Source organism: Lactuca sativa, chromosome 8, assembly GCF_002870075.4.
Source record: "Lactuca sativa cultivar Salinas chromosome 8, Lsat_Salinas_v11, whole genome shotgun sequence".
Classification (NCBI taxonomy): Eukaryota; Viridiplantae; Streptophyta; class Magnoliopsida; order Asterales; family Asteraceae; genus Lactuca; species Lactuca sativa.
In genome coordinates, this window is record NC_056630.2 from 61228341 (window position 1) to 61241931 (window position 13591).

The following is a 13591-nucleotide window of genomic DNA, read 5'->3' on the forward strand; positions in this document are numbered from 1 at the left end:
TCGAAGCCAGGCGAGGCCTGGGGCAGATGGGGCCTGTTGTAGCGGGCAAGGACCGAAGTAGTGGGCGAGGCCCAATAATTGCAGTATGTGTATGTGTATGGTGTGTGGTAGGTTGGGGAACTCACTAAGCTTCGTGCTTACGGTTTTTAGTTTTGGTTTCAGGTACTTCCGGTAGCGGAGGGAAGAGCTCGGGGTGATTGCATGACACACACACCATTGATTAGTCGGTCTGGGATGTTTTACTCTGATAATGATCATACGTTTTGGAAATTAATACTCTTAATTATGTTATGGTTATGATATGTTTTTATGAATATGGTTTTAGTAACGTTTTAAAAAGAAATTTTTAGTCGTGATTTTGGGGTCGTTACACCAACATTTGTAAAACTTCTTATTTTGCAGCAAAAAGGCATACCAAAGTGTCTAAAATAGAAATAAGAAGAAAGACCCTGAAAAAAATACTTCGGTCACGAATAATAAGGAAATCACATTTGATGAAGCAGATAGGGAAGACATTCAGGATCCCCACCATGATGGATTAGTAATGATGTGCACAAAAGTACCTACTAGCTTTAAACTTATAACCTAACAAAACTTAACTATCTATGCACTTATAGGCAGTGTACCTAGTCGGATTATAAAATAGCTTGGGTAAGTCGGGTGTTGAACACAAGGAATGAAATTTAATTAAATAAAATAATTACTTCTAATTAAACTAAGAAACAAACTTTGATTGAGGGTTTTTACTGATTTTTAAAGATCAGAAGAACTTAATTCAACTAATATCAACTAACAAGGAAAGAAACATGAATTAACTTCAAGAATTAACGAGTACTTATCCTTAGATCCGATTTTCACCTTCTCCTATGGTTGATTTCTAGTGGATAAAACATATTGATTACCAATTTTTTAACTAGATATTATGATCAAATATCTAGACTTATCAACATATGAATTACCATGCAATGATCAAGCGCAAGTTAAACACCAAATCGACAATGAACACAAATTGGACTATAAGTGATAATAATCACTTTACTATGATCAAGTTAAGCAACCAATCACAAATTAAGATTAATTATGCTCTTTAACACAGTTAAAGTTATTGGCTTTAATTACTTAATCTAAGATGTGAAAAATCCTAGCTCTAATTATTTAATGATCATAAATAATTAGGTGACAAATTCATGCAATTGGAATGATCAACTATCACACAGAACCTGATTAATAAGCAATATTAACTAGAACTAAAACATGTTAGGGTTTAAATATCAAACACAAGTAAAATCAATATAAAAACATCTAATAATCAAAATCAACACATAAGGATTAGGTTCATATTTACCAAACATAAGTAAAAGGTTTTTAGCCTCTCATGATAGCAAAAACACATAAAAAGTTATGTAATTAAGACTAGACATGAGTAAACCAATTAAATCTATGTATAATTCTTTTAATCTTCTTGAATCCTTGAGCTCAACTTGTTTCTCGATCTTTTCTTGGGTTTCCAGATGTTTTTAGTCGCAATTTTCCTCAGAAAACCGGTTGGAAGTCTCTACATTTGACCTAATAATCGAATACTTATAGTTTCCATAAAATTGGTCACCGCGACATGGTCAACCGCCACCACGTCATGGTCTTCGTCGAAATCTTGTATTCTCCAAGTCATCATTAATGATCAGGAATCTTCTATTCGCCACGTCATGGTGGACGATCACCATGTCGTGGTCTTCTATCTTCAAGTCTTCTTTTTCTTCATTCCTGCTTCCAACTCCTTGTTTGCTTCCTTTTCGTCCTAAGCATATCTTTGCTATTACAAAATAGATTTCAAACATAGTAAACACCTTTTGTTACAAATTAAGCATAATTATAACTAAAAATATTAAGAAATATACATGAATTATATGACTAAATATGCACATATCAAAATACCCAACACTTGACTTTGCTTGTCCTCAAGCAAAACTGGTTTTATTATTATTATATCAAAACCCTAGCCACCAACATTGCACAAGACAATCCATTTTGAGCCTCTCCATTACATCAAGACCACAATGCATGTATTTGTGTCTATTTTTTCCTAAGAACTTCCCCAATCCTGAATACTCACAATCTTCATAAATAGTTTCTTACTTCTTTTGAACAACACTCATTTAATGCATCCTTATGAATATATCCTCATAAATCTTTCTTAACCTCAAGGTAATTTTTAGTTAAGTTCCCAGACATACATATGGAAAAATAACCTAGAAAATAAAAAAAATACAATAATAACTTGGAAAATTGTCTTATTCTTGAGTCTTCAACTTTTGAAACTTTTAAACTTTTCTTCATGATATTTATTGATCTTCGTAACCTTGTAGAATCTCAAACTTTTGCAACTTTTTTTTTTTTTTTTTTTTTTTTTTACTTTTTTTGTTTTTTTTTCTCACATTTTTCACTCAAAACTAAAAATCCTATAAAAACATATGCTTAAGCATTGGAACTTAACTTCAACCTTATTGGTTAGAGGTATTAAATCTAAGGGGTAATAACTACATAAGCTCTCTTGGATACATTTCTGGTACACAATGCTAAAAATATTATGACCCTCAAACTAATCAATGTTGTGTTTTCATTCCATGATTTCACTAGTACAGGGAAACCACAAATACATTAGAACATATTTTGACTCAAATAAAAATCGAAACTCGCATCAAATCGTCCCACATAACGCTAGCAAACTAGGTCTCAACATAACAATTTTTAACAAGATTCAATTTTTAGATTATTTTTTTCAAATCTTTTTAATAGTTTTTAAATCCTAGTCATTTTTTCTATTTTTTATGAGTATGCTTGCATTACTATATTCAACCCCTACCCCACACTTAAATGATGTAGTGTCCACATTGCATATTTAAACAATTAAATAACATAATATTAAAGAGGAGAAATTAGAACAGACTCCTTGGAATAGTAGTGGCGAAATCAAATTCTTGAAAGTGAGCGGAAATGTTTGGATATCTTGAATTATGGCGGGAAACAGTACTTTTGAGCTCTCTTCTTGTGAATATAAATGAGCCGGATCGAAATGAACTAAAGAACCATTCTTCAAAAAGTGTGTTGAACATCAGCCACGATGTGGTAAAGAAACGCTACGTCATGGTGTCGAGTTTGAAGTCGTAATGGTCACAAAATATAAGATCACCACGATGTGGTCTAGTGATGCCAAGTCGTGGTGACAGGCTAGATGTAGTCATGATAATATCAAATGCCAATACGTGTAGATGATGGCTACGTCGTGGTGTTTTCTCATAATGCCTTAAAAAGCCAAACTAATGCATCGTTCTATCGTAATGGCTTAGGATCATTCTCGACTTTTTCTTTCTGTAAAACTTTTTTCAAAACTAATATTTTCCTCAAGAGGAAACTCACACTTATTTAAAAACTTGGTCTTTAATTTTATTCTTCCAAAAATCTCTCGGCTTCTTTATCAATTAAGCTCCTTCACTTCTTCCTTTCAAAACTACAAAAAGAAAATCAAAAGATTAGAGAAACACATGATTATTCGGTTAAACTAAAAATATAAACTAAAAAGAAGTAAAAAAGGAAAATAAAATGCAAACTCTTAAACATCAGGTTGCCTCCAGAGAAAGGTTGTTGCGGTTGGGAGTGGGATCTCCCTTTTCATATTTTGCTCTTTCCACTTACGCTTGTATGATTGAACTCTTCGAATGTATGCTTTTTTCGAATTTTCTTTCTTCTTTTGATTAGCATTTCTTCATCTTTACACGTAACTCCTTTGCATTGCTTTTTCACCCTTGTACTATTCTTCTCATCTCGCTCCATCTTGACCATTGTTGGTTTCTCTAATTCCCAGCTCATATCTTCATCAATTATCTCAAATTCTTTACTTGAATCAACTTCTATTTCACCACTTGCCTCTTCCACTTGAGCCTTGGGTGTAGCGAACGTGATCCCCTCAAATCTCAACTTCTTCACTTAAATCAACTTGGTTACTTGAATCAACTTAAAAGTCTTTCTAACTAAAAACTAATTGCTTACAACACAAAAATTTCTAACTTACATGTATTTATGATTAGTTATATATACTTATGATTTCAACATCAAACTAATTATTTTTTTGATATATTTGAAATAACGAATGGACAATTTAAGTCTAATACATGTAAAAAAAAGATTCATATCATATCAAAACCTAAATTATCCAACATGATTTTAGTATAGTCCGGAACATTACGTTTCTAGACTCATTGCTCATTTATTTGAGTAACAAAATAGTTAGTCAAATCCGATATGATATGGTCAATTTTTTTGGGATAATGCCATCAAAAACCTTAAGTTTGGCGGATGTTGGATTTACCGTCTAGCGGATTTTTGGTTCGTTTATACCGCAAACTTGCCATTTTTTGTAGGGTTTTCCCTTTTTACCTGTTATAATAGGTTTTCAGGTTACCATGAAATATTATTTGCAAAAAAACCCTTAAGTTTACAAATATTTCTCAAAGAAACCCTTAAGATTATAAATCTTAATAATGGTTTGGAATATGTTATTAAGGATTCTCAAAGTGACATCACTTCATATAAAGACCAAATGAAATAAACTTAGTAAGGTTAATATATTTCGATAGTGAGCTGCTGTCTTGGACCGTTTTCCTACCAAAACAAACTTGTCTAGCTGTGGTATTGACATTCCTTGTACCTTATGCCCGATTTATAACAACTCTATAAAAAGATATTCAACATGTGCTTATCGAGTGTTAAGTGACGTCCCAAATTCTTCTCAATATAAGTCGTTGGTGTGATATATGTTTGTCTAATCTTATTTTTATCCGTGATACGTGGTTTTTTGGATTCGTTGTATGTATCCATGACTCATAAAGCAATTTTAGAGGTGATCATAGTCACTATGTGGTGACATTATTTCCATGCAATTAGGAGTCGTAGTGTTCGTAAAGCGATCGACCAACAGGCGGTGGGAAACAGATGGAATAGGGAGAGAAAACAGGTTAAAGGATAAACCACAAGAGCACAGGAAAAAACGCGTGTCCAAGACACGTATCCAACCTTTGACCAATCAAATTGAACAACTTATGATATTAGAGGGAACATAATGTATTTGGAAAAAAGAAATGGGCCAATTGTGAAAACTATAAAAAGAAAGGACAACATATGAAAATAGTTAAAGATGTAGACCAAATACGTTAAAAAGGCATTACGTTCGCTATTCATAAGGTTTGATTTCTTTAATATATATATATATATATATATATATATATATATATATATAAAAGTTTAGGTTATTTTGTTCTAACTAATTATTGTGCGGACGTATCAACAATGCTATTCTTTGAGAGTGATAAATAAAATATGTTGTTTGATAATATAAATACGTTCAATCTTACATAAATATTGTCATTAACAAACATTCTCACTAATTAAATTGTCTATAAGGTTATTATACACTTATTATTATTATTCTCATTTCTGTCAGAATGTTTATTGAGTCGTATTCTGTAACAATGAAAATGAGTGAAAAACGATGTGTGAGAACAAAAATAAATAATAATTAGCGAGAATGCATGAAAATGACCATATTTTTGTAATGTTGAACGTATTCGCATTGCTAAACAACTTATTCTCTTAGTAATTCTCATAGAATAACATTGTCCACACATCCGCACAATAATTAGTTAGAATACTTGAACCTAGCTCTCTATCTTTGTCTCTGTCTCTATATATATATATATATATATATATATATATATATATATATATATATATATATATATATATATATATATATATATATATAGGGCTAGGTTATAATGTGGGTGGACAACTATTGTGTGGACGTGTAGATAATGCTATTTTATGAAAATTACTAAGAGAATATGTTGTTTAGTAATGTGAATACATTCAATCTCACATAACTATTGTTATTTTAATGGATTCTCATCAATTCTAATTCATTTTTGTTCTTATTCATTGTTTTTTTATTTATTTTAATTCTTACAGAATACTACTCAATAAACATCCTGATAACATTATGACAACATTATGACAGAATGAGAATAATTAAAAAAAATGTATAATAACCTTATAGACGTTTTAATAAATGAAAATGCTTAAATATTAAAATAATTATATAAGATTGAACGTTTTCATATTATTAAATAACATATTTTCTTTGTAATTCTCACAGAATAACATTATCCACACGTCCATATAATAGATGTCAATCCACATTTGATACAAATTTTTGATATTTAAATTATAAAAAACTATTTAGTTTTATTAAAATTTGAATATTTATTTATATTTTATATGTTTATAATCTTAAGTGTTTTTTTTACAAATAATATTTTATGGTAACCTGAAATCTAGTATTACAAGTAAAAATAACAAAACCGACAAAAAAATAATAAGTTTGCAACATAATCAAACCAAAAATATGTGGTAGGGTAAAATTGATATTTTCGACCAAGTTTAAGACTTTTATTGTATTACATTCGAAAGCATTTTATGATTTTATTCTATAAAATACTTTAACAATAATCATGTCCTTTTAATGATAAAAAAAAGAACAACTCTTTCTTTCAGTTCTCAAATAATAATATGTTATTATTGGTATATGCTCAGGACTGCATCTGAAATTTATTTGGTACAAACCAAACCCTTTCTAGCAATCCACCACCATTTTCACCGTCCCCGTCGCCACCGCCGCCGTTTTACTGACAACATACCACCATCCTGGTGCGGTGGCTAATTAGCCTTCTTGTGTATGTAAATCGCTTTTCACCATTATCTTTCGTGCCCTAAAGCCCTTGATAAAACCTCACACCACCACCGTTTACGGCGATGAAGGACATACCGCGTCCGTCTTCGTCCGGCTCCGTGTACGTGCCTCCGCACCATCGCCTTCGCTCCGTCGTCACTACCTCTGCCCCTGCCCCTGCCCCTGCCCCTGTCCCTGTCCCTGTCCCTGTCCCTGTCCCTGCCCCTCTACCCGATATCTCATCTACTCCCCATGCTGTTCTTGACAACAAAACCTCTTTTGTTAGTTCATCTCAGAGCAATATTAACAATAGGTTTACAGTTCCTTATCCTTACTTGCCTCCTCACCAAATTATAAAATCTCAGGCCGTTGCCGTCTCTCAAGAAGGCCCCCGTCGCGAATTCGATTTCTCTTTCCATCCTGTGAGTTTTATTTAACTACATTCCTTGTAAATTAGGAATTTTAGTTTTTGTAGTAAAGAATATAATTGAAGTTATTTAACCAAGTTCATGACAAGAATAACGTAAGTGTTTAGTAACATGCTTCCTCCTCAGTTCACTTCGATCATTGTTTTCTTATAAGTGATACTCAGCGCTATGGTTCGTAAAATTGTCAGGACAAGCACCACTGCGTGCATTTTTAAGTAATCATAGGAAGAATCAATGATAAAACTTGCAAGAAATCATAGAAAATATCAACATGGTCTCTTTTTTTTGTCAGGAATCAATCATAAAACTTGCTGTTGTATTTTAATATTCTTTATACATTTCCAGGGTGCTTACACATCTGATATAGAATCTTGGAAGTGGAAGCTAACAACACTAATAAACAGCAAGGATAAACAAGAACTGGTTTCAAGGGAAAAAAAAGACAGGCGTGACTATGAACAAATATCAGCCCTCGCAACTAGCATGGGTTTGCACAGGTACTATCATCATTTCAAGAGTTAGCACACATGCCTACTTATATATATTATTGACCAAAATAACCTTTTTCCTCTAAATCTTGACAGCCATTTGTATGCCAAAGTGCTTGTCATTAGCAAGGTTCCATTGCCAAACTACCGATTTGATCTTGATGATAAACGCCCTCAGAGGGAGGTGGCCTTGCCTGAGGGGTTGCAAAAGAGAGTTGATGCTCATTTGAAAGAATATCTTTCTTTTAAGGCTGAAAGTATGAAAGGGTCTCAAGATGATTTGATTTCAAAGACAAATAGCAATGGTAACATTGGTAGTGATGAAGGTTTCTTTGAGCTACCAGAGTTGTCATCACAAGGCAAGGCTGCCATTGAGAAACTCCTTTGGAGGAGGAGTGTGCAACTGCAGGCTGAACAACAAGCTTGGCAGGTTCAATTCTTAAAACTAATCAAGAACTGATTTTAAACCTGTTATGTAGTATATTATTATTATTATTATTATTATTATTATTATTATTATTATTATGTGGGAATTCATAGCATAAGAAACATATAAAATGGGAAAGAAGATATTGCAAACCTCTAACTGTGTAAATCCTTTGTCAGTTGACTAATGTTAAATGTTAATAATTAACGATTCAAAGTTCTATTTATCTTCTACATTGTTTCTCCAGTTATTATCATTCATAGTTATTTGTTGATAGCATTTGGTAATGTTATGCTTATGCACTTTGTTATTTTGTAAATCTAAAGAATTGAATATGTAAGTAAAATAATAGTACAAATACTATTATGACAAATGTTCATTTATTATAGGAATCTTCAGATGGTTGGAGGATGCAACAGCTTCGTAAAAATCTCCCTGCTTACAAAGAGAGAAATACAATATTAAATGCCATTTCACAGAATCAGGTATTTCATACACTTTCTTTCATAGTTTTTTTATGTTTTCACATCCATTTTTATCATCAAAGTTGTTCTTGAACCTTCCAACTCTAACTTCATTGTAAAGTCAAGCTTTTATGCATCTTCAAATAATATACATTTTTCTTTATAGGTTGTTATCATCTCAGGTGAAACCGGTTGTGGGAAAACAACACAGATTCCTCAGTTTATTCTAGAATCAGAGATTGATTCTTTTCGTGGGGCCACATGTAGTATCATATGCACTCAACCTAGACGTATTTCCACCATGTCTGTTTCAGAAAGAATTGCCACAGAGAGAGGCGAAAAATTGGGTGGAACTGTAAGCAATACTTTATTTACCCCAAGAATCTTTGACTTCCATTGACTTTCTCATAGCTTTATTAAATTTAAACCTTTTTCTTTCTTCTTAAAGGTTGGATATAAAGTTCGGTTAGAGGGTATAAAAGGAAGAGACACCCGACTTCTGTTTTGCACTACAGGAATCTTGTTGAGAAGATTACTTGTTGATAGAAACTTGAAAGATGTTACTCATGTTATTGTAGATGAGATTCATGAACGTGGCATGAATGAAGGTAATTAATGTTTATATATTTAACCATAATAGTACTATTATGGTTAAATATATATGTAAAAAATAATTAAAGTTCTTTCTTGTTTTCAGATTTTCTGCTTATTGTTTTGAAAGAATTACTTCCTAGAAGGCCAGAATTAAGGCTTGTTTTGATGAGTGCAACATTGGATGCAAATCTTTTTTCAACCTACTTTGGTGGTGTTCCAGTGGTTCAGATTCCGGTAATATTTTTGTTTTTTATTAATTTTTATCCATGTTTAATTATTTATCTCATTAGTTTTTTGAAATGTTGTAGGGTTTTACGCACCCTGTGCATTCCTATTTTCTTGAAGATGTTCTGGAAACAACTGGATACAGATTGACAGCAGAGAATCAAATCGATGATTATGGTCAAGAAAGAACATGGAAATCAAATAAACAATTTATAAGAAAAAGGAAAAGTCAAATTGCTTCAGCTGTTGAGGAGGCACTTGGATATGCTGACTTTAGAGGCTATAGTCCACAAACACGGGATTCTATGTCATGTTGGAACCCTGATTGCATGGGATTCAATCTCATTGAGTTTCTGCTATTGAGTATATGTGGGAGTGAAAAGCCAGGGGCAGTTTTGGTATTTATGACTGGGTGGGATGACATAAGCTCTTTGAAGGAAAAGTTACAAGCAAATCATCTTTTAGGGGATGCAAATCGAGTTTTGTTGCTTGCATGTCATGGCTCTATGGCCAGCTCAGAACAGGTAGAAACTAATATCATTAAAAAAAAAACTAAAAACTTTTTTAATCTTTATTTATTTATTTTTAATCTTCTTGATGTAGAGACAAATATTTGAAAAGCCAGAAAATGGGGTGAGAAAGATAGTTTTGGCTACAAATATGGCTGAAACAAGTATCACAATAGATGATGTTGTTTTTGTTATTGATTGTGGAAAAGCTAAAGAAACATCATATGATGCTTTGAATAATACCCCTTGTCTCCTTCCTGCTTGGATATCAAAAGTTTCTGCTAAACAAGTGAGTTTCTTGGGAAAAAGGGTATTTTGGTAATTTTTATTTTTTTTATTTTTCTGATTATTATATTGTTCTTGATATGATTTAACAGAGGCGAGGTCGAGCAGGGCGTGTTCAGCCAGGAGAATGTTACCATTTATACCCTCGATGTGTCTTCAATGCTTTTGCAGAATATCAGTTGCCTGAAATACTGAGAACACCTCTTCAGTCACTTTGTCTTCAAATAAAAACTTTAAAACTTGGAAGTATTTCTGAATTCTTATCTAAAGCTCTACAATCACCCGAGTTATTAGCAGTAATTTCTCTTCCTCATTTTTCAATGGATTTATCTATATATAATAATTACAATGCTATAAAAAAATACACCATACTTATTATTTTCCATTCATAGGTTCAAAATGCCATTGAGTATCTCAAGATTATTGGTGCTTTAGATGAGAATGAAGATCTAACTGTGCTCGGTATATGTTTATTTTTTTATTTTTTATATTCCAAAGCTTTTATAATAACTTTTGGAAACCTACATTTTATAGGTCGTTATTTGACAATGCTTCCTGTGGAGCCGAAACTTGGAAAAATGTTGATTTTGGGAGCAATTCTTAATTGCCTTGATCCAATACTCACAGTTGTTGCTGGACTTAGTGTCAGAGATCCTTTTTTAGCACCTTTAGATAAAAAAGAAGTAAGTCACTTTTTATAATAATAATAATAATAATTTATTATATTTTATGAAAATAACGGGTGTTTTTGTACAGCTGGCGGAGGCGGCGAAAGCGCAATTTTCGCGAGATCATAGTGACCATTTTGCCCTTGTGAGGGCGTATGAGGGTTGGAAAGTGGCTGAACATGCACTTGGTGGGTATGAATATTGTTGGAAGAATTTTCTGTCTGCTCAGTCCATGAAAGCTATTGATTCTTTGAGAAGGGAGTTTTTATCTTTGCTTAAAGATACTGGTCTTGTCGATGGCAATATGGTCATTTTCAATGCTTGGAGTTATGACGAAAATCTCATTCGCGCAATCATCTGCTACGGCTTGTATCCCGGAATTTCCTCCATTGTCGTAAGTTTTTTTTTTTTTTTTTTTTTTTTTTTTTTTTTTTTTTTAAACAACAAATTTAATTTCCTTATAAGTAATAACACTCATGTTGACTTCACTTTTGCTGACATCAGCATAATGAAAAATCGTTCTCGCTGAAAACCATGGAGGATGGTCAGGTGCTTTTACACTCGGTAAGTTCGTTTATCTAAATTCTAATAATTTTTTTTTTTTTTTTTTAATCTTTGTTTTTTTTTTCATCTGATATTTTTTTTTTGATTGCTATAGAACTCGGTTAATTCCCGGGATTTGAGAATTCCATTCCCGTGGTTGGTCTTTAATGAAAAGATCAAAGTGAACTCTGTTTTTCTCCGAGATACAACTGCTGTTTCCGATTCCGTCCTGCTACTGTTCGGTGGAAGCATCTCAAAAGGCGATATTGTAAGTCTACCATTACCTTTCCATTCCATTGTCCATTCCATTCCTTTACGATTCCATTCCATTCCATGATATGAAACAGGATGGGCACTTGAAAATGTTGGGAGGATACTTGGAGTTCTTCATGGAACCTTCATTGGCTGAAATGTATCTCAACTTAAGAAAAGAGCTCGATGAGTTATTCCAGTATAAAGTAAGTAATAAATCATTATTTTTCACTTTTAGTCCTCCAACAATTGACTTTTGTCAACAAATTTTTATGTCAGCTATTGAATCCCAAATTGGATTTACACACACACCACGAGCTTTTATCCGCCGTGCGCTTACTCCTCCCAGAAGATCAATCCATTGGCAGATTCGTATTCAACCGCCAGGTTTTATACAACAATTCAAAACCATACATCGCGTCTGTACCTCCACCACCACCACCACCACAACAACCACAAACACAACCGCCACACCTGCTGCCAGTGTCCAGGGTGGAAAGTGGTCCAGGTGGCGACAATTCAAAAAGTCAACTCCAGACACTACTGACCCGGGCAGGGTACCCTGCCCCAATCTACCGAACAAGCCAGCTGCCAAACAACCAGTTTAGGTCAGTTTGTGAATTCAATGGCTTGCAGATTACAGGCCACCCTTGTCACAACAAGAAACAAGCTGAAAAAGATGCTGCAGCCGAGGCTATAGATCATCTCATTGGTGGGACCCACGCGTCAATGCTTAAGAAAAGCAAGACAAACCACAACTAGTGTTTTTGACTTTTGAGCTGTTGAAATTGATGATTTGGAATTGGACGGCTGTGATTTGTTTGATTGATTTTTGATCATCTTGAAATTATATTGGAATCGGTTGGTTAGTTTTTGATTAGGAATATGATGTATTGTTGTATATAATATAATGTAAAGAATTTTTGAGGAGACCATGTGTAAACCGGTTACCTAATAATCAATGACTTGTACTAGTTTTATTAGTCGTAACTGTTTCAGAAAGGTTTTTGATTTGTTTAGATGCGATAACTGATTCAGAAAGGTTGTATTTTAGAGGTTACCAAACAGATTAAGTTATGTATATAGCTAAAACAATATAGGAAACCAATTAAAACCATAAAGTTTGAAACTTATGATTGAAAGATAATATGCCTCTTATCTATGAGACCAAATGACAAACAAACACAAACTCAAATCTCAATTGTCAATTATGGGGTGAATTTGGCCCACTCTTTTAATGAAAGATGAGAGCTATGAGCTCTCATTTTCTGAAACTTATTCCCACATACTAACAAACATAGTAGCATTAGGAGCATAGAGTGAAACAAAAATGTATAGTGGTACTTTTGGTCGTCTTTATTAATCTTGGGGACAAAATTTGAGGAGAAAAAGAGTAAATTAATAAGTGTTGAAGATCCTTTTGACCACATGGGTATTGGGGTCAAATGGGATGGGACCATTGTAAATATGGCAAGAACTTTGTGGTCCTATATGTAAGAATTTGGAAACTCCCAACTCATTATTATCATTTTCACATGTCTATCATATGCTTTCATTTTTAATTTTTCACCTTTTTAACTATTTTGCTTTTTATTTGAAAGTTTGGATATGTGTTTTGAAAAGGGTAATAAATAAAGGTTTTTTTTGCCACATGTCATAGACATGTTCTCCTTCATTTGGACACATGATATTTTCTAATATTTTTAAATTTTCTATTTTCCACTTGTCATTTTATTGTGTTTTTCATTTTATTAAATTAAAATTTCACATTTAATATGTAAGGTAAATATATATGTAAGGTATTTATTAGAAAGAGTTTATATATGTAATGTATCTAATACATTAAAGCCTCATTAATTTAATAATTCAAAAAATTTCTTATTTTTCTTATGAATTTGAACTTTCAAATTGTTAAAATTTTATATTTATT

The 13591-nt window shown here is 32.7% G+C and overlaps 1 protein-coding gene across 1 annotated transcript; it reads left to right on the forward strand.

Annotated features, from left to right (window-relative positions):
* The first annotated feature begins 6615 nt into the window (after nucleotides 1-6615).
* Nucleotides 6616-12644, forward strand: LOC111911268 (DExH-box ATP-dependent RNA helicase DExH5, mitochondrial). The gene is made up of 17 exons (XM_023907069.3): nucleotides 6616-7200; nucleotides 7552-7703; nucleotides 7791-8124; nucleotides 8511-8606; nucleotides 8752-8940; nucleotides 9034-9193; nucleotides 9283-9413; nucleotides 9488-9928; nucleotides 10008-10202; nucleotides 10291-10494; nucleotides 10591-10660; nucleotides 10733-10881; nucleotides 10955-11260; nucleotides 11371-11430; nucleotides 11525-11677; nucleotides 11757-11867; nucleotides 11941-12644. Exons 1-17 carry the CDS (start codon nucleotides 6862-6864, stop codon nucleotides 12421-12423), a joined length of 3573 nt encoding a protein of 1190 aa, XP_023762837.1. The 5' UTR covers nucleotides 6616-6861; the 3' UTR covers nucleotides 12424-12644.
* The last annotated feature ends 947 nt before the right edge of the window (nucleotides 12645-13591 follow it).